General features: G+C 35.0%; 1 protein-coding gene across 1 annotated transcript in view; it reads right to left on the minus strand.

Annotated features, from left to right (window-relative positions):
* kz (putative ATP-dependent RNA helicase kurz) overlaps positions 1–22,934 on the minus strand; it is a 92,775-nt gene that overhangs the window by 65,453 nt on the left and 4,388 nt on the right. The window contains exons 2-8 of the mRNA XM_081745607.1: positions 18,129–18,311; positions 13,228–13,500; positions 11,881–12,314; positions 7,655–7,844; positions 1,545–1,760; positions 993–1,128; positions 312–516 (exon numbers count right to left, since the gene is read on the minus strand). Of these exons, the coding sequence (XP_081601733.1) occupies positions 312–516; positions 993–1,128; positions 1,545–1,760; positions 7,655–7,844; positions 11,881–12,314; positions 13,228–13,500; positions 18,129–18,311 (1,637 nt within the window). The remainder of the gene's footprint in view (positions 1–311; positions 517–992; positions 1,129–1,544; positions 1,761–7,654; positions 7,845–11,880; positions 12,315–13,227; positions 13,501–18,128; positions 18,312–22,934) is intronic.

Here is a 22,934-nt window from a genome sequence, read left to right on the forward strand (position 1 = left end):
CAAGAATAGAATATTCATTTTTCAGTTACTCAAAATATTTCTGTTAAAATAACTGTCAAATAGTGAATTAGTGTAGAATGACTTGAGACCACAGATTATTTACTCATAGAAAGGAAACTGCAAGACTATAGTTCAGTGTTCTCATTCTGGCATTACAGACACAAGCAGAGATCCACATATAACTATACCCTGTGAATTAAACTGTTGTTTGTGATAATACCTGCTGGCCAGGGTCTTTTGAAATACCTTCAACTCAACATTTTCTGCTCTAAACAACATAAAAATAAACTATCAACTGCTTAGTTACTTACTTGTCCAAATTTATTTCAGGAAAAGTGACATCTTTTCTCCGCTTTCTAGCATTTCTTATCACTTCATCTAAATCTTCATCAATTTCACTTCCATTGTCTTCCTCTTTTTTCTCTTCATTTTTCTTTTCTTTGGACGCCTTTGTAGTAGATTTATATGGAAAGGTTTTCCTAAGTCTTCTTACCAAAGTATTCACTTCTTGTTGTCCTAAGTGCAACAAATACATATGACTAGTATATCTTCTATAAACCAGTCACACAAAAAAAGATTCACACTGAACTACGAAAATATTTATCGCTCAATATTTAATAAATATGATTAATAGAACCTCTTCCTCTCATTATGTGACGCACAAGCGTTTATCTATGTGTTATATCGTTTGGGACAAACCATGAAAGAAGCGTCCTACAGCAGAAGATATCTAATTCTTAATTACAAAACGTCACAAATTAACAACTCATTTAAAAGCGATATTACAGTATATGGAATATATTTAATAAAGGACATGCATTTGCATTTCTTAAATTATACACACAGTAATTCTTACATTACCTCACAATGCTGAGTCGACTTGGAAATTTTATACCTCAAATGATACCTAAAACGAAAGTTACAAAACAGAAGATGAAAATATTTGGCTATTATGGAGTGTTATTTTTAAAGAGTCCAGCAAAACAAATTACCTGTAAGGAAGATAAGGATGCCCCCTTCAGGAAGTTGCGTATGAATTTTACATGCTTTTGCGTATGCTTCCTGCACATAGTTCTCTGCTGTTCTTTTGTTAAAGTGGATAGTAACTGGAAACTGTCTCGATTCAACCTAAATCGTAAAACACAGAAAAGATCTTTAAGTAAAAACTTGAAGTAACTTTCTATAATTACCTTAAAAACTTAACAATAACTTCGAAAAAATGAAATCTTTCAGTTTAACTCCCATTTATGCCATTTACGCTAAGGGAGACGATGATTAAAGCAAGTTAACGATGATGGAAGAACTGGTGGAATAAGAAAGTGGGAGGGAACGGGAGTAACCCACGAAAACCCCGGACACAACGCTGTCCACCACAAACTTACTTGCCCGGGATCGAACCAGGAACTCCGCGCACCAGAGTTAAGCGCTTTATCAATGAGCCACCATGCTCCCAACATTAATTTTGACTCCATTTGCATTAGCTAATGTGCTAAATGCATCAAAACAAATACTAAATTAAAAACTTATTATAAATATAAAAATACCTTTATTACAGGTGGCTGCTGTTTAAATAACCGTGGATTCTCTGTGAAATCTTCCACTCGCAGTGTAGCTGACATAATAATGAGCTTCAGAGGATTCCCTCTTTTGTGCCTCAGAGGAACGATTCGTGATAAAAGACCAATAAGAATATCAGTGAAAACACTCCTTTCATGAGCTTCATCTATTATTATCACTGAATATCTCGACAACGTAAAATCCTGTAGTAAAAAAAAAAAATAATAAAATATTTCAGTAAAACTTGATTTTAATGGAACCATAAAGTTCTATAGTTATTATTATTATTATTATTATTATTATTATTATTATTATTATTATTATTATTATTATTATTATTATTATTATTACAATTGCTTCAAACAAACGGAATTACCCACCTGCGATATACAAGACAGTAATTTCTATGTTAAACTCAGGTTTTTGAGAGTACATGCTTCAGTGTCTACTATCAGTAAACTCTATGAACTAATACAAATAAGAGTTATTATTGCATGTAAAAAGCTTCAACCAGAACACAATGATGAAAAAGTTATTTGAAAATTTATAATATTACGTACATCTACAATTATTATACTTACAATATTACATACATCAGCTATACATACAATCAGCACCGACCTCTTTGCTCATTCCATAGAAACATTTGTTTGAAGTAAAATATTTGAAAATAAAAATACAATAGACAGGGGAATTCTGAATGGGGAAAAAAGTAGTTTTTGATTACGAAAAATTCTCTTCTCTTCTATGCATCAAATGTTACTTTAAGATCAGTAAAATTGGTTACTTAAATCATCATCGGTTCTAAACGAAGTTGTTCCGCATCAGCAGAAGGTCAAATGACGAAGTTAGGAAGTTTTCCAGGTTTTAATGTACACAGCGGACAAAATAGGTTCAGTATTCAAAATGTCCAGGGAAAACGCAAATTTTGCCATTACGAAGCGGCCTTATGATTAAAAGACAAAAATCAAGATTTCGATTGCTCATTTAAAAAGTCATATTATATATTAGTCCTGTTATATATCAAGTCTTGTTAGCACATGAATTCGTAATTTCTATTTTGCGTTATTCGTTCCTTTTTTTTTTTTTTTTTTTTTTTTTTAAATATAAGAATACTTCATTGATAAATAAAATAAAAATGTAGTTTCCATTAACACAACTGTAGCAACAATTTCATTTCAAAAATCTCCCTCTTAAAAGTTAAACACTATCATATCACCTGCGTTTCAGTTTAAACAGAATGATGTGTCATTTCCAACTTATGAAGTTACCAATAAAGAAGTTCTTCAAGAAACGTAAATTTTAAAAAGATACGCATTAATGACAGTGAAAACACACTGCTGAAATGTGTGCATATAATGCTGCCATTTGGGTGCTTCGATAAGTACTGAACTTCTGTTATTAAAGCTGTAATGATTTTGTTTATATTTTATATGGCAACATATGATTTATACTAGTATACCGAACTAACGGAAGGATATGGATGTGTGTTTTATCCAACAATGACCTAGTACAGATTTCAATGAAACCTTCAGCGAAATTTCAGAGTGAACACAGGTACTCTTGACTCCACACACCATCTGATGACCTAGGAGGTGAAAGACGGTACGCGAAAAATTGATCATTACAGTGAACCTGCTTCACTTCAACCACTGAATATAAAGATAATAAATTCTGTATATCAAGTCTTCTTATTTCAGATAACACGAAAATATCACTCTTTTGCATAAATTCACTATGGCGGGCACAGAGTGGAGGAGGAAATCGTAAGATATAAATGAACAAAATTTGGCATATAGAGGCTCTTGACACACAGAAAAAGAATATTTTATTCATCTGCACTCACCCTGAAGGAGAGTGGGGGAATTTAACTATTATTACGTAATCTTTTGAGCTGCTGGGGGGCATGAAAGCATAAAACTTGGTACAAGAAATATTTAGTCTATACATTTCACACAATTTTCATAAAAATGTTTCTAAATAAATAAATAAAAAAAACTCCATTCGTGTTTTATTTAACTTCCACTGTTTTTTCAAAGATAACTGACGGACTGTCTTTATCATCAGAGTTACAATGAAAGAATTATGAAATCTCACAATCTTTGTGGTACAATTTTAATTGTTACATTGTTATTGTATTCTTTTTCAATATGTAACAATCAAATATTGTTAAAACGTTAAATTTAATTCAAATTTATTATATCAATAGAGTTTTTATAGTTTTTATTATTAGTAACAACTGAAAATTGAAAATGAAGGAAAGATAGCTTTCTGATATATTAATTATCAAGAAAGACCTGGGATGATTAGATCACAACGTATATAGGGTATATACATATAAAAAAAGATTTTAAAAATCAACTCTTATTGATCTCCACTTAAAGAGTTAATTTCTATCATCATCCATCCCAGCAAATGTAATACTACATACACCATTATATAGGGAAAATATATCCTACAAAAAAGTCACAAAATGATTAATAATATAAATTTGCATATCCGCAGAGTCTCCGACCTCAGCCTTCCAGCTTTTGTTTCCTCGTGTTATGGGGTGAGACCACTCGTCTCCAACATTCTTAACATTCCCGTTGATGATGTGGTCATTCATCACTTGATAGAGGCAATTGACGTTTGGCAATTTTTATTTGGACAAGATATGCCATCCACATTAGAAGTACAGAAAAGCTGGGACAAAATAATCTTAAAATCAATTATTGAACAAGAGTTACTTTTGGATAATGTATTTGATATAGCTCGCTTTAAGGCCTTACAAGAAAAAGAATCTGGCGCATGGTTGCAATCAATTCCATCGAGAAATATTGGAACTTTCATGGATAACAATTCTTTTCGTCTTTGTGTTGCTCTACGCCTTGGCATGAACATGTGTAAAAAATTTACATGCATTTGTCGGGAGCAAGTCAATGAAAAGTGTTTGCATCCATTGAGCTGTCCTAAAAGCGCAGGCAGTGTGTCCCGTCACGCTGAATTAAATGATATCCTAAAGCGTGCTTTGGCCAGCATAGACGTGCCTTCAATTTTAGAACCATCAGGTTTATCAAGGGATGATGGAAAAAGACCAGATGGCATCACGTTAATTCCCTGGGAAAATGGGCAATGTCTAGTATGGGATGTCACTTGTGTTGATACTTTTGCAGCTTCTCATATCGTATCAACATCTAAGGAAGCTGGGAGTGCGGCAGAAACAGCGTGCAGACGAAAACATTTAAAATATAAATGCTTAAAAGAAGACCATTTTTTCATTCCCTTTGCTGTTGAAACAATGGGTGTTTTCAGCAAAGAGGCAAAGAATCTAGTGAAACAAATAGGTTCACAGTTGGTTGCGAAAACAGGAGATCCGCGGAGCAAACAATTTTTAATACAGAGACCCAGTTTAGCAATTCAGCGGGGAAACGCAGCTTGTATTTTTAAATCATTCCCCTCTGCTCCTATTATGGAAGAAGTTTTTTATTTTAAATAGTTAATCCGTTCCACGCTAGCCACATCTACCATCAAGTACTGCTATATGAAGGTTCAATTATATCACATTGCACAGCACAGTGTTGCCTGGAATTTCGTATATTATGTAACGCATTGATTCTTTGTACATCATTTTGTATATTTCGGTTAACTTTTTATCTATGACAGGTTGAGGATTTTTCTTTTAATGTTTTGCATGTCTAATTTATTTTATGTTCTTTGGTTTGTCATTTAATTTACATTTTTATATTATGTATGTCCGTTTATAAATTTCCTTTTTGTTAAATTCTAAATGTAAAATAATTCGGTTAAGTTGACTATATACGTCCATATACTGTGTACTCGTGCAGGTTAATTATGATACATACAAATAACAATACAAATATTAAAGCCCAAAAAAAAAAAATGCATTAAACTTAAACGTTGTAACAATATTTAATTGTTTCACATTGAAAAATAAAATTATACCAATGTAACAATTAAAATTATACTGTAATGATTTACAACTCCCGAACTGATCGTAACTCTGATGACAAAAGCAGTCAGTTGCCTTTGAATCATCAGTCCAAATAAAATAAAACACGAATGGAACATCAAGAAATTTTATTTAATATGTAGCCTTGTTCATAAAAACCTGGCCATACACTTCCCCTTTAAAGACCACATTTTCACAACCATACATAGGAAATTTTAATACTTTAGCTTAAAGGTCTCAACTCTCCAAAGAAAATTCAAATTTGTTCAATTTAACTCTGTTAATGAATAATATTAAAAGGCAACTACTAGTAGATTCTCTTGGGTACATATTCAATTAAAAGATTCACTCACCTTTACCCACAGCTGTTACGAAAAGAAATCTTTCAGTTTAACGTCCCACGATGTCCGTTAGGCTAAGGGAGACGACGATTTTAGGCAAGTGAATAATGACGAAAAAATTGGTGAAATGATAATGTGGGAGCAAACGGAGTACCCCGAGAAAATCCACGAACACGATGCGCAGCTATTACGTTTTGTCTAGGAATTAATATCTTCTATATTTCAGCCCATTCTGGAAATATAGCACGAATAATCGTTTCAGGAGCTAGAAGACACTAATTGAACATTATTTTTGTTGCTCTGTCCTCTAATAAAATCAAACCAAGTATTAGAAAAGCTACTATGCATGCCCATTTTACTCTTGAAATTGAGGTAACCAACATCGGATGGTTTGTTCTAATTGTAGTATACAAAATCACTTGCACAGAACAAACGTAGTTCTGTCAGTGATTGTTTTCTGTAACGGAAACACAAGATAATTATTTCAATTAATAACAAAGAGATTTCGTGTATATATAATAAAAACAGACAAAATTAAAAGCAAATGAAGGAGTTTCTTGGAGTGTGATTTTGTTACAATTAGGTAGAAAAAAACATCCAATTGTGATTACTCGATTTCAAGAGACAATGTTAAACATATGTGGTGCTTTTTCAAACACGTGGTTTTATTTCGTTACAGGACAAAACAATAAAAATAATGTTCAATTAATGTCTTCTAGCTCTTGAAGTGTTCGTGACCACAGACCCAGGGCTGAAATATAGAAGATATGGATTCCTTAACAAAATACAATAGCCGTGGATTTACGGTACTTTTTTTTAAATATAATAATAATAATAATAATAATAATAATAATAATAATAATAATAATAATAATAATAATAATAATAATAATAATAATAATAAAAGGTTTTGAAAGGTAAGTAACCAAGTTATTTCAACATGAGGTATAACACAATGAATAGGGCGGACTCAGACGAGAAGAGGGTTTTTCTGCACAATGTTGGATTGAGGGGCGACTTTGAAATGAGGTATTATGGGTACACCAGTGATTCTGAACTCCGGTAAGAGTTCCTCGATCTATAAATCAATGTACTAATAAAGTGTTCGGAAACAGCAACAAAACATTTTGGGCAATAATTACTCATAGGAAAATATCAGAGGCCACGATAGCTCAGTGGAGAACAAACACTGTTGCACTTTCTTAATTTCATTATCAGCTATTTATCACCTTTTCCCTTAGCCACCGTGCATAACTGTGGGACGTTACACTATAATTATATACGTATGTCTGAATATATATATATATATATAGATCAACATGCCAGTGGAAAAGTGTTACAGTGCCAGTGGAAAATCGCTCGGAATGATGTTAAAAAAAAAAAAAGTCGTATTTTGAGAACGTAATGTTGATGAAGATCGGGTACGAGAACAGAAATTATTTTAAGCCTAGGTTCCATTAATGTACTAGTGGATATGGAATGTGTGCCAGTTTTCAGTTATCATTTTTCGTTTCTAGCCGATCACATCAATCTGCTTCTACGGTTCAAGGCTAACCCTTCTGCCTCTTCTGTTTTACATCTACTGATCATTAATAAACTTTAGGCTCAAAATAATCACTATGTTCTTTCACTCGGTCTTCATTGGACATTTTGTTTTTCATGTTTTCGCATGAGGATTCAGTTCACAATGTTTCTTGGCGTGTTTGGGTACACTCTGGATGTTGCAATTATTTTCTCTTTAACTTAGCTCCTACCAGGTAAGAAAGATTATTCAGCTAGTATGTCATAAATCTATTCTACTTACGGTTTGAATTTCTTTCATGAGCACTCCGTCTGTCATGAATTTTATTTTAGTGTCATCCGTGACATTACCCTCGAAACGAATGAGGTAAGATACTTCCTTGGAAGTCAAATTCATTTCTTCTGCTACACGTTTCGACATAGATATAGCAGCTACTCGTCTTGGTTCAGTTATTCCTATCATCTTGCCATCTCTGAAATTGATACGAAAAATATCAAATACTTACAGTTTCTACTGCAACAACTTCAGTATCAGTCGGAGACGTAATATAAATATTTCTATTAAATTATTCAAAAATTATTGCTATACCAATCTTATTTTTTCACAAAGAAACACGTATAACAAACAAGAGGCTCCCTCATGGTTAACTGGTTTGCGTGATCGCCTTTGATGCGGCAGATTAGGGCCTAATTCCGTGTGGGAGATCGAGGTTCGTATTCCACTTGAGATCGCGGTCCACTCAGATACAGCCTGCTGAAAAGGGACACTTACCACGAAAGCAACATTTAACTACGCATGTCTGTCTTGGAAGAATAACCAAAAATCTTATCACTGACTAACGGGAATTCAAACATCAATTGTGGGACTGCCGGGCAGATGCTATACTAATGAAGCTACCAATAAATATAACGTCCTTTAAGTCTTTTTGGGGTTCCCGACTAGTTGAGTCACTGAGCTCCATTGGCAGAGCATCCGGCAAATGGGACATTAGAGTTCGAGATCTCGATAGCTCAGTAATCAGATTTTTTCGTTATTCCAACATTGCTCCGTATCTATTGATACTACAGGGCGGGCAAGAAGTATCATATTTTTAAGTTTTTACTTCTAGTTACATAATCCACATATTGTTATGAACTTTATGTCGTTTTAATGTCAAACTTTACATTTGATTATTCTCCATCAGATCTTTTGACATCTTATTGGGATGGTTGTTCGATTCATACTTCCTTAGGAGTCAATTCATTTCTTCTGCTATAAGATATGAAGTGTGACGATCTGTGACAAAGTGCAACGGTGGAGTGGTGAACATAGGAGAAATGCGGTTCTTGATGCAAAAACAATAAAAGATTGTCACAGAAAATTAATGAATCCCGGTAATGTAGTGGACATTGAGAGATCTGGTAGGCATTCGGCTGCAAAAAACCTGAAAAGATGAATGCACGAAGCTCTTCAAAATCCACAAGGTAGGATGCGAGAGAATGCTCTAACACATACGTCTATTTTCACAAACATTTATACTACAAATCTTAGAAGCTTCTTTATGTCCAACAGTTGTATCCAGATAATTGTAGTAGGTATATTGAATTTGTAATATGATACTCGCATGGCACGAAGAGTATCAAAATCTGTTTCAAAGCATCTGGAGTGATGATGAAGCTGTGTTTCATTTAGAAGGTGTCATTAATCGTCACAATAGGCCAGATACTGATTCCAGAGAGATGGTTCAAAAGAATAAAATAAACCGAAAGCTGACAGTGTGGTGTGGATTAAAGTCTTCTCGTATTACTATTTCCTTATTTCTTGAAAGATACCAGGAACGCTGAACATTATTTGGACATGTTAGTAATTTGGAATGGCCTACAATTTCCGAATGGTATAAGCAACTTTCACTGTTGCTTATGTTAGATGTTGCACGCCACTTTTTTGCCTTTAATGTTAGGAACTGGTTCAATGAGCACTTCCCAGGGTTTGGCTCACAGAATGGTCAGAAAGTTCACACCTGATCCTGTAATTTCATTTTGTGGGGATGGGCCAAGAAGTACCACATCTTAGACTGTAGATAAATATATTTTCAAGATCCGTCAGGCCATAACTGGTGTTCCTGCTCAGTTGTTTGGGAAGATCAGAGAACACATACCTGTCTTAAAAAGTGTGTAGCAAATACTGAACTACACATCTGAGTTGTATCTTTGGAGGAAGTACTGGCATACTATAGACCAAACATGAGGAAGACTGTAAGGTTGTGCTTTCAAAAGTTGAGATATATAAATAATTTAATATAGGGAGTTACTTTTCGCCCACCCTGTAAGTAAAGTATAAATAAAATAATGTAAATATATGTTTATTGTTTAATGTGGAACCCTATTCCGTGGAATTAATATTATGATTATGCATCAAAAGTGTTCCATCGATATGAGACGGGACCGCAATAGCCCCCTCAAAATTAGACAAATCTGCTCAATACAAAGTTTAATAATTAAAGAAAATGAAATGAAATCCTTCAGTTTTACGTCCCATGATTATGCCGGTTAGGCTAAAGGAGACGATGATGAGAAATGAATGAAAATGGTGGAATGAAGAAAGAGTACAGTGTTTAGTAATGATAAGTGAATTTTAGAAATCATATATTTTTTATTCATATTACTTAACGAAATCAAAAGATCCCGCAAAATTATATATATATATATATAAAGTGGCCCAAAAGTAGGTATACAGTCCTGTACTGATCGGCCATGACATTTTATATGATTTTCTTATTGTTATCCATACAGATATTGACTTAGTTTCTTGCTTATCTGTTCTTAATTGATTTTCATTTATACCTTAAGCTCGGAACAAACCAAGGCAAATAAATTCATTATTTTCATACATTAAAATGTCATACTTAATTCATGCTGGTCTTTATACCTACTTTTGGGCCATCCTGTATATATATATATGTATGTATGTACGTATGTACTGCGGACAAACAGAAATACAGGGACAAGAGAACAGTAAGACTTTTACTTTTTAACCTTTAACACCATGCCAGATTTTATGAAGATTGTTTAAATGGTCTAGGACAAGTTACAATATAAGAGGTGAAGAAAAGATATGTGAGCTCAGTTTATAAACTCGCTAGAAGCTTTGCTGCTGACCTCCGGAAATGTGTATTCAGCCCCAAATTTCTTACTTCTACTTGTTCTCGTTTGGACATCTTAAAAATGTATGTCTACATTAATACGTACTTTAATGTCACGGTGCTTTTATTTTTGTGTCAACTTCCTATCTTCAAGTTACTTTCACAGTAAGACTTCTATCTATCACTGTCAGTCACATAATCCCCATTGGTGGTGCATGATGTGAAGAGGAAATGGACGAAGAAAGACTCCATATTAGCTGTCCATTTTAGCTAGGAGTGAAATAAGAGTTTGGTAAGTGATGAGAAGGCAAGCTCTAAGCTCTAAAATAAATGCCTTGAGTAAAAATTTTTATTTATAAAATTAATAATCCGCTTTACATTTTACTTAGTCCATGAAATCAAAATCGCTAACCTGCGGTGCTTGGGGACCTGATTCGACCCCAACTTCGTCTAGTGGGTTTTGTGCTAAACAAACACCGTGAGTGTGACTTTTCTCGAGATGCTCCTCGCGCAGTGACTCAGTTGTAGGGCGTTCATCTCTGGTTCGATCCCAGCTGGCGCCAAATAAGCTTTGTGGAGAACAAATACCGTGTGCGCACATTTTCTCGGGGTTCGCCTATCTTCCTTAATCTTGGCGTATAATTGCAGAAACGTAAAACTAGAAAGTGCATTTTATTTTTGCGGGATTCTCCTGGTTCATCCCACTTTTTTCCAATTTGCCATTATCATCTCATTATCAGTCTTCTTGAGCCTCGGTGCATAACCGTGTGATGAATTAAAAAACAATCAGAGAAAGTTCAGTTGCCAGGACTTTGTATTTTCAATATTGAAGTTCGCGCTGGGATCGGTCCCATGGTCCTGTAATCCTGCTCACAAAGAATCTAGATAATGGTGCAAAATGGCCTATACTGTGAACACCATGATCTTGCATGATGGTCTGCGCATCTGTCAACTGCACCAGATTCAAGCCCGTGTTGTGTTTTGGGGCCGATGTTAATACCAGGTTCTATCCTTTATAACCTCGGTGTTCCTAAGGACGTCAGACAAAGATTCAACTCAATCTGAAAAACATCTTTTGACAGCGGACAAACTGAACATACTTGAATCCAATCCGCATTATACATGGCTTACAAATATCATCATATATGGCTAACAAATATCGAACTGATAGACTGAAATTATAATGGTGAAACCTTAACATTTTAGGACAGTAGCGCGAATTATACTCTAGGAGTTAGCTTAGGAACTTCTGAAAGTGGTATTATCTCACTTGATATAACTAATAACAGAGAAATCCATTTTGTCTTATGCTTCTATGGAAAATTCAGAGTTTGGTGAAGTACGGACAAAAGAGGTAAATATATGTAAGTAATATTTAAAATCATACCTTGCGTATCCTGCTTCGTACAGAAACTGCGGAACCTGAGTTGTCTTTCCACTACCAGTTTCACCAGCTAAAATAACAACTTGATTTTCACTAATAGCTTCCATGATGGCTTGCTCTTCAGCCAAAATAGGCAGTTTTAATCTCGCTTCTTGTATCTCAGGACGTCGTTCTACTGGAACAAATATTGCTGGTCTAGATGTTTTTTGTTTTGGGATTTGACCAGTTTGAGATTGTTTTTTCCTGTCACTTGAACACGAATTCACTTCAGGTGTTGTTGGAATGTTCTCATTATCACTATGTTCACTATCCAACACGTCTGCTTCTTTCGTAGACTGATCTTCAATCACTGTTTCATCTCCGTCTGAATTCTTTACATGTCCTTCATTTTCATATTCTTCCTCAGTCTCTCCATCCTCACTTGAGGAGCTGGATACCTGGCACACAGAAGAAAAAAAAATGATGAATTGCGGAAAAGAAATTACGTGTTGGTTAGTTTGGGATAGAAGAACAAGGGCTGAGATAAAACTGTAAAGAATATTTATATACAATAAAAAGTTTATGATCGCAAGAATTAAAATCCGCGTGATAAATGGTTCTTTTCTCGTGTTTGCAAAAATTATTTAAAGACATTATCCACATATTCCACTGTTTCATACATACTGGAGTTATATGAAAATAAAATAATTTTAAATACAGTTGTATGTGGCACCTAGGCGCAGATGGGAAGGCAATATTAAGATAGGTCTCGCAGAAACAGGAATACAAAGTAGAAACTGGATCCAGTTGGCTAAGGACAGAAGTCAATGGAACTCCGGCCATAGAGTTAGTTAGTTTGTATGTAATGTATCAAAAAATAAATAAAATTACAATAATTCTAAGGAATATTATACAACGTGTTGTAAGTTAAGGAGGAAGACTGCAATTGATCAGAGATTTTAAAGAAGACAATAACTACACCAAGACAAAAATATTAGCTGGAGACTACATTGCAAGGAAGTTCTCATTTCGCGTCAGGAGACATGATACTCATGGTACTACTGACTTGTTTACTTTATTTACTTTGGAAGTTCACGAAGCAATATTAAATGAAATCTACAGTTTAATATATGATTTACTCTAAAAGTTTCCACACAGCAATTGAAGTCTTTCACTTTGTGCTAGAGGAATATCAAACTAAACGAAACATTAAAAATACATCTCAACTGTCTATATAGTTGAAATTGACATCTATTTATTCCATTCAATTACCCCTTTACCACATATTACCCTATTTTCTAGTTTTTTTATGTCCAACATTTCAAGTGATATTATTATTCGAAAAATACTCGAGCAAAAAGAAACACATACCTCAAATCCTACTACATTTGGATTATTATTCGTTACAGGTTGCTGTTCTTCATCATTTAATAGATGTTTTCTCTTTTTACTACCAGCAATACTACTGATCTTCTGCACACTGTCATCGTTATTTGAATATTCATGTGTTTTAGAAAACTCTTTATTTGTTTCTGAAAATAAATTCTTAAGTCCTTTAGTCTGGATAGAAGTGATGGATGTCAAATGATTGAGATCCTCCGCTGATGCCTGAACTTTGGACAAGGCTTCCAACAAGCTATTTCTCTGTTAATAGAAAAGAACGATATAGTAGTAAAATGAACACAACAACCAAATAGCAAATGCCATACATTTAATATCTATATCCAGCTCAATAAACTTATTCTGAGACAGGTCCAATAACGTCAGACTGCTGTTCACAGTACTTTAATAGAAAGATAATAACTTCTTAGGTACGCGGTACTGAATTAAGAACATCACCTATTAAGTACTTCCGTACCGTTTTATACCAATCTAATTTCAATTTTGCCATTATGTACATACATAAAAGAGGTATCGTGGAAAATGAAACTCAAAAAGTTTTGTTTCTCAATATCAACGGTCTTTTATTATTATTATTATTATTATTATTATTAAAGGTTTTAATGTAATCTCCCTTTGTTGCTCAGTACATATCGAGCCTCTAGTGGGCGTAACCTGAATTTCCTGCCATAGGATTTTAGATTGATTGGCTGCATTGGAATTTAGCGTTCCTTTCAGCACCTAGGCAATATGAGACGTGGCCTACAGCTAAGCGTCAGATCCTAACCACATGAGTTCCGCCAGGAATCGAATCTGGGTCTTCCGACGTAAGATGCGCACGCTAACCATATAGCCACGAAGGGGTTCCCAGTGATTATTTTAGCGCAGAACACATTTATCATGAGGACTTGCGCATAAGCTTGTTGTAGGCATGTGAGTTTTCCGTCCTCCAAATTATAACAGAATTCTGTCTAGCGAGCGTTATGGCAACGGACTTTATGGTCACACTTAAAGATTTTAATAAAAATGAGTAAAGTGCTGCCCCAAGCGGAATGCATGAGACCTCCCCAACTTTGATAACCAGTTTTGATCTTACCTTGACCCAAGCTTTCAGGAAATATATACATCACCCCCACTTAGTGGGTTCAGGTTCAAGTACATCCCTAGTCAGAATAAAGTGGAACTTCATGTACTACATGAAGGTTTTCCGTAGCCCACAACCGAGTATTCTGATTATTCACGTATCTACATAAATAGAACCAGCTCTCATCACTGAAAAATGTTTTGTCCAGTTTGTTGACTACATTGTTCCGCGTGGATCTGTTGAATCATTAAAAATAATTTATGGGCTTTTGGAAATCCAACGGGTGCAGAACTTGAACAATTTGCACCCTCTATGCTCGGAGCTTCAAATGTTTTACAGCTCTATGACAAGATGACCAAGGTTTTCTTACCTCTTGTGAAAACCACCTCAGAGACTTCCTAGGAGAGTTCCGCAATTTATAACTTTCATCCACAAGGAAATCTTGTGTGAAAATTAATGACTCGTTTCTTAGCTCAATGCAACGTCTCCTGTTTCGCGAAACCTTTTTATTAAATCATTAACTATTGTTTTTCCAGATGAAGGAGCGCTGAAAAGATCTCTATTGAGCGTCCGTATGATGTAATATCTCCTATGATCTCTATATAGCGTTTATATGATTTAACTTCAAAGTAAGCATCCAAAACAGCAACCCTCTGCTCCCATGTAAGGTTCATGATGAACTGAATTCGTAAGCATTTTCAAATGGACCTCAGACTTTCTTACTGCTTTCTGCGCATGCATCGTTGTTCATTTTGTCTAGTGCTGACTAATATATTCCAACAAACAATGACAACTAACAGTTTCTAAAATTATTGCATTGTTCCTCAACAATAAAGTTTTAAAATCAGAGTTTGAGGACTTTAGAAACGCTCTGTACGTGAGTTTCATTTATATACTTATTAAAGATGCAGTGAAAATGTCATTTTACATTGAAATATTAACAACAAAGGGACAAAACTTTAAAGGAAGTTTGCCAAGGCTTATTTATTTAAGGTATTCCGGCATTCGCCTGGTGAAACTGAAAAATCACCAGTCAGAGTGCTTAATATAGCAATTAGAATTGTAAACTCCCGATTACGAACAGTAAACGTTAACCATTAATCTACGTTCATTCGGTAAAGGTGATCATTTTTTTTCTGCAATTACTGTTTCCCTTTCCCTTTCAGGTAACGACTGACTAGAACTGAAGTTTTCTTCTCTTACAAAATTTTTGATAACTGAAACTTTTTTGAAGACATAATTCTGATTATTTTCAAATATTAAAATAAAATAGAATGAAGAGAATAATATTAAGAAACATTTTCGGAACAACATATTGCTGTTTAACAGATTGGCAAAAACAAGGAAAAAGAAAAAAAACACTTTACTGGAAACTATGGGATTCGAACTGATTCTGATAATCATCTAAAAAGTGAAGCAACCAGAGGTTACACCCTAATCAACTACTCTACGAAGATGATTTGAAGTTCTATTACTTTATAAACGTATATATATGCAAATCACTAGCACAAAATACCTGATCGCTTTGTATATTCTGTGGCTTTTTTCTATTTGCTTTTTTTACAAGTAAAATAATTAATGTCTATGCATATTAGGTCTATGCCATATGTATAATGAGAGATTTACGTTGTATTTCAAATAAAGTGCATAAAATTCCCTCTCTCTTGTATATTTCGCTGCGTGTTTGCCACGTTTACAAAAACGGTGCTTCGAATTTGGCGATACAGTTCTGAAGATTTCTTTTTAATTATAACTTTTTCAAATACATGTTTCCTTCTTTACATTTCCAAGAAGATACAGGAAGTTTCTCTCGTAAGAAAGAGAGTCATTTTTATTTATATAATTGTAAAAGACATGTGACAAAAATTTTGGATATGAGTACACATGTATATAAGATGTAGGCAGAGAAATTTTGCCAAGCAAACTGATTTATTTCATAAAATATCCTCCATCAAATAGCCAGGACAAGCAAAAAGAGAAACTAGTTCTAACAAGTAAAAATCCATATTTAAAATTCCCTGACATTTCCAAGTTTTTTCAGTTTTTTATGAAATTCTCTGAGTTTTCTAGGCCTTTTTACGAGTAAGCTGAATTTCCTGACTTTTCCAAGACTTCCAAGGTACGCCAAATTCAAAGATAAAATTCAATATCAAAATTCATTTATTTTGTTAATTTGGATAAAAGATAAAAATTAAAGTATTGTTTATGAATTGGCTTGCAGTCAGAAATTAGTAATCTTGCAAACAGACATATTATCACATAATGTTACATAGTGCTTATGATTGTTGTTTTAATGAAGTAACAGACACGAGTCTGCACGTGTCAGTATAAACAAACACTAAAGCAAAATGAAAATGTAAACCATTGTATAATAAATGTTCACATCAACACATTCTAAGAGTTAGGTAAAATTGTAAAAATCGCAAACGTAAACTGTCTGGAGATTTGGTCACTGAGAGAAAATGCAGAAACTACGGTTTCAGCACAGAGATGTATCAACTACAAAATTTGGTAAGAAAAAAACAACAAATTCATCATGAAGCAAATTAACATAAAAAGGTTATGTCGGACTGAATAAGGATCAGTCCTATGGAGCAGTTGGGGATGATCCATTGTCTAAGGAGTTGCCAAGGATTAGGAGACCAACATTGAGTTCCAGTGGAAACCCATCCACTGTGGTTGTCATCAACTACAAACTTTAAGTCCAGGAATTCAAATCCAACAAACATAAAAAGGTATGTTGTAATACATCTCTAATTATCTCAGCTGATTAAATCGCCAACAGCTTAACAAATGTAATCAAGCAATTTCACTTAATTAAACATCACAAACATAATACACTTAGCACTATAAATTAAAGATAATAAATATCCAATTAAAGTTTAAAAAGTTCAAATATTAATTACTTTATAACCTTAGCATTGTAAGCATAAAATCCTACATTGTAGGTTGGTGGAGATATGATCATTATCGCATTCCTGTCTATTCTGGATAATAGGCAAAAGCAACTTATATCGTGTCAACAATAGTTTAATACATCCCGGCTATAAAGGCACAACACGGTATAATGTTGTCATGGTGGAGATGCTTTAGGTTCAATTCCAGTTAGTACATAAGTTATAACCTTTCGCACGCCAAAAATAATTTCATAATATAATGTTAAAATAGTAAAATACTAGTGTTCAATTCTAAGTACTAGTGTTCAATTCCAGTTCATACTTCAATAACTAAATACTTACAAACATTGTAAAAAAAAAATAAAAAAATAAATTATCCCGCACCGCCCTCCCGTGTAAATAATTAAGTATTAAAAAAAATAAATATAACATTAAATGGCAGGCAAATGCAAAAAACTGCAAATGCAAAAATTACATGTATAATCAGTATTATATGTAATATTTGAAGTTTAAAATTTTCAAATATTAATTACTTTATAACCTTCGCATTGTAAGCATAAAATCCTACACTGTAGGTTGGTAAAAATATAATCATTATCGCATTCCTGTCTATTCTGGATAATAGGCAAAAGCAACTTATATCGTGTCAACAATAGTTTATTACATCCCGGCCATAAAGGCACAACACGGTATAATGTTGTCAATATATAGTTACATCCCTTGTTTAGCTATTACAAGATGGTTGTAAATTTTATTGCTACGATGTACACACTTTGAGAATTGAGTTAAAAATGCTAATAAAGCCAACCGGAAATAACATTGTAATATTTGGTAAAAAGTTTTTTAAAAAAAAGTGTCACTGCTAAATTATACCTGCAATGATGAAACACTAAAAACAAGAACAAACATACATTTTCTTTCTTCTTTTTTTGCTCCACGATCTTCTCCAATCGCTTCCTTTGTTTTTTTGATAAAATTCTGGTCACTTGCACTTCATGTTTTTTAAATTTTGTCTTTCTCTTCTTTGAAGGAATTACCAATGCATTAGCTTCATCATATCTCTCATCTTTGAAGGAGTCTGTGTCAACATTTATCTGAAAAACAAACGGAATTACATTATACACCTAATATTTTAATATCTTCAGCACTACTTGCGACGACGCACAAGAGGAAAAAGGATATAATCGAAAAAAAAAAAAAAAAGTGACGAGGGTTATTAATTATAAGTTAATATTCTGACTAAGACATTTATTGTAGAGCTTAGAGCCTACCGTTCTCATTGCTTGTGAAACTTTACCAAGCATTTAATACACTCCTAGGTACACCTTAGCGCCACTGCCGGCTTCTCTTAGTACGCTGTTAAAGCCAGGAAACAAATCGGCAGCACAGTCACCTTCGTTTGGATGTTACGTCATTTACACATTTGACTAAAACATTCGGATTAAAATCTTGATTATTTCTCTTATGGTATTTGCTTGTCTTTGGCAACTAAATTCCGTTTCCCATTCTTCCTTAATGATATACAATAATTACAATTCCTATGCACTTTTAATACTCGAAAGTACAATTCATAATTCTAATAACAACAGATAATTGTAATTTAAAAAAATCAACAAGACAACTATACCCTTTTCTTAGCAGCGTAAATATTTCTTTGTGTGTGTGTGTGTGTGTGTTACAAACTCACCCCTTGATCAGTATTTTGTCTATTAAAATTGTACAAGAAGGAAAACATTATTTGAAACGACGGGGCGCAAGACAAGACAATGCGAGGAAACACAGCTGAGAATCCGACTACAGGACTTGTACTGTTAATATCTGTAACAGTTTTTCTCTTAACTATCTAAAGATTTACACCTACGGATATATTGACTATTCTACCTATTCGCCTGTAGCAGATATTTATTCCCATCTATACATGAGCCTCCTGCTCCATTTCTGTTTATCATAAAACACGAACTACAATAAATTATTCTAACGAAATCCTGGATACGAATTAACAAGTAAATAATATTTCCCAACACACTGTTTGATAACTCCGCTAATGTGTTTCAACTAAACTATAATTCCGGGCTCGTTTAACAGAAACAAATAGAACAGATATGAAAGATCGGTAAGCTCAGACTACAAATACTTGGTCTCGAATGTTAGACCACCCATGTACTTTATCCACCAACTCTAGAAGAATCCATAGCGCCAGGTCCGCAAGTGCTCGATGTGTTTCCCTTGGTTCCTAACAATAGCCCGACAGCGTAATTTCCACTGTAATCGGCTTCTCTGAAGAACTGGGGGGGGGGGGGGGAGGAAATCTTGTCCCATTCCCATTGCACAGCTTTCCAAAGTCCACAGTTGTCACACGCCGTTTTCCTAAAGCCCGCTTCAGCAATCCAAATCTACAATAGTCCATAGGACTTGCATCTGGATATTTAACAGGTACCTCATTGAAAGGTATCACCTGTATACCACTTACCTCCTCCATCTCCCTGTAGAATGCGAGGGACGATAGTGAGGTATGAGATGAGGCCTTGTCCATGTGAATGCGCACCAGATTGGCGTCATTTCCGTACATTGTTGGAATCTCATGCTCGTAGATCGGCCGCATGATCTGCTCCTGAAAATACTGCGAATTTATTTTGCAGTTCTTCGACACCCTACGAATCTTTAGTTTACCTCGATAACAGTAGCCATAACGAGCATGAACCCTTTTGGGAAGGATTCTTTACAGACAAGGACCCACCTTCTGAAGTTCTTGGCGCCTTTCTCTCGGTACATGGTGGCTCTCGGTTTGCCACAGTCGGAAAGGTAAATCCATGCTTCATCGAGCGTTACCACATACATCCACCTTTCTTTTTCCAGATACCGTTCGTACTGCTTCCGGGCGTTACACTTTCGTTCCTTTTGATGGGCATCCGTGAGAAGATGGCCGCGAGCTTTCATGACTTTTTCCAGCTTGAGTTGATGGTGTAAGGTTTGGCTCACAGTCTCCAAAGACACGTCAAGACGATTAACCATACACCTTTGTGTTAGCGGATTTTCTTGCATTGTCATTTTGCGAAGTTTCCTCTGCATGGTGGAGGTGGCCTTGGTGCATTCCAGCTTCCTAGGCAACTTCGTTGGTGATCCAAATGGTGGAGCTTTGTTGCCCCTGTACTTTTTAATAACATGTTTTATTCCACTTAAACTGATGTTGTAACCATTCTTCTTGCACTGTTTTCTAATGACAGAAATACTAAAGTGGGCGTCATAAAGAGCTGCAAGATAGCCTTACCAAAACCGGCTTAGTCTGGGCGGAATTTTGGTCACAGAGTGGAAACCCACACACTTGGAAACAAATTTAACACAACACTCACAACAATGGTCTTGTTTTGTGCGTTATTGTCGTCCGCGCGGAAAAACAACTCCGTTCCCAGGATGCCACTGCACAATACTGCAGGACGCCACGAGCTAGGTCGGGTGAGTCCATTGTGCCTGGGAGAGGGAAGGAACGAAATCGGCCAAATGTAGGCTGAACAACCTCTGTATACATTGTTTTCAGGAAACTCACTATCAAGTATATGGTCATTTAGAGCCGTGTTTCGTAACCAGTATGATGCGGCACACTGGATTTAGGATTTAGATTTCTGGGCTTTCGACATCTATGGCCATATGGCCATGTTAGACCGTCACTTACGAGGGATGACGTCTCTCGGCGCGTACACTATTCGGGAAAAGGGAAGGAAGAAAGATTGGAACAGAAAGGAAGCGGCCTCGGATCTGTGTTAGGTACCACCCCGGCATTTACCTGGTGTGAATAAGGAAAAGCCGGGAAAACCTCATTCAGGATAGATGATCTGAAAAAGTTTTTTACACTTTTCCGACCGAGTGCCCCCACCGGGAACGCTCGCAACAACGGCACACTGGTATCTCACAGCAAGGTTAGAAGTGTGATGCGAACTTTTACCTATTTCCAGAAAATAATTGTCGAGTCATTATTATTATGTTATTCCAGTTAACGTATTGCAAAAAATTGTATACTATTTCATTCTCTGCCATATTTTACTGCATGTACTGTATTTTCGTCGGTCGTTGAATAATAATAATAATAATAATAATAATAATAATAATAATAATAATAATAATAATAATAATAACAATAATAATAATAATGACTGCTAAAGTGTTTCGGAAAAGGTACAGGGGCTATGATGGTTCACTGAGAGAGCTCCCCTCTGGTGTGAGGAATTTCTGGTTCGATCCCTGTCCATGAGAGTTTGTAGTATACAAAGTCGTATTAATGGGTCTTCTCGAGGTTCTCTCGTTTCCTCCTACATTCTTATACAACCAATTATTTGATAATAATTCACTTTCATTAATCATTTGTCTCCTGGGTTCACTAGCTGCAAGTGATTTTTTTAAATCCTCTTTCTGCCGACAATCAGTCGCCGAGTTAATTTCCAACTACATAGTGTTGTGAACTGAACTTGTCGACAAAATTGCAAATCTTTCGGAAGAAACAAGACATGCGTTGTCAACGATTACTCAACGAATCAGCTGCCTGTGTGCAGTTAAACAGGCAGAAGTGTCACTTTGAAGGTACGAGTAAATTTATTTACTTTAACAGTAACACAAAAGTATATTTTATTGTATTACCGGTATCTATGGAAGAACAATTTTATATATGAAACTCAAACACACAATACTTTTATATGTCCATAATAAAATGTAATTCATGTTTATAAATTATTAATAAATGCATGATTCGATTTTTATGACAGTAACTATAATAGGTTGATTAAAATACTCATATAATAGCGTCGTATAATAAAACTTGAGGAGAATTTCATTTTGGTGTGCCGTGTTGCCTCATGTGCACTTTGGGTTGCACCACAAGGAGAAAAACGATGCGGAACACTGATTTAAAGTACCAAAAAGAGATTGCAAATGTTTCTCAAAATGAGATGAAAATGTTTCTCATGTTATAGTGACTTGAGTATTATAGTCCACGTCAGTAGCGAGGCTATATGAGACCCGGACCTACAGCTAACGTGGGATCCGAACTACATTGACCTCCAGCGCCAAAGACGCATATGGTAACCATATAGTGACGAACGAGCTCTGCGTTCGGTTACGACTTTGATCCAGGGTAGAGCGTTGGCCTCCAATACAAACCCGAGTAGTGGTTCGGATTTCACTATAGCAAGTAGTCCTATCTCATATAGTCTTGGAAACCTTGATCTACTTCTCTAATCTTCTGTAGATACGTTATCACCTGCTTTGAAGTTTTCTGGAGAATTATAAACCTCCCTCCTATATGGTTAAAATAATATGAACTTTAGACTTTCAGCCAATTGAGCAGGTGGCTGCAGTTGAGGTATCAGTAAGTGAGCCACAACAATATCCTTGATTTTACACATTAAAATACTTTTGCAGAGAAGTAATTTTCCGATATATAAAGATATGTTTAATCTATGCGCGGCACGATGTATTATTATCTTTTATTTCTCTCTGTACTGCAATTAGCCCCACAAGAAATTGGAATTTTCTTCTTCCAAATAAATGTAATTTACAACAAACAATGCCATACAACGTGTGGTGAAAAAAGCAACGACTTTGTAGTGCTAATTGTATATCTACTGGTTATTTTAGTAATTCTATGCTTATAACCCAGATGTTGATGAACAAGGATTGCTAAAGTAATAGCATCTCGAAAAACCGGAAGAGAAAAATATAACAAACAT

Source organism: Thermobia domestica, chromosome 2 (assembly GCF_964235325.1).
Source record: "Thermobia domestica chromosome 2, izTheDome1.hap1.1, whole genome shotgun sequence".
Lineage (NCBI taxonomy): Eukaryota > Metazoa > Arthropoda > Insecta > Zygentoma > Lepismatidae > Thermobia > Thermobia domestica.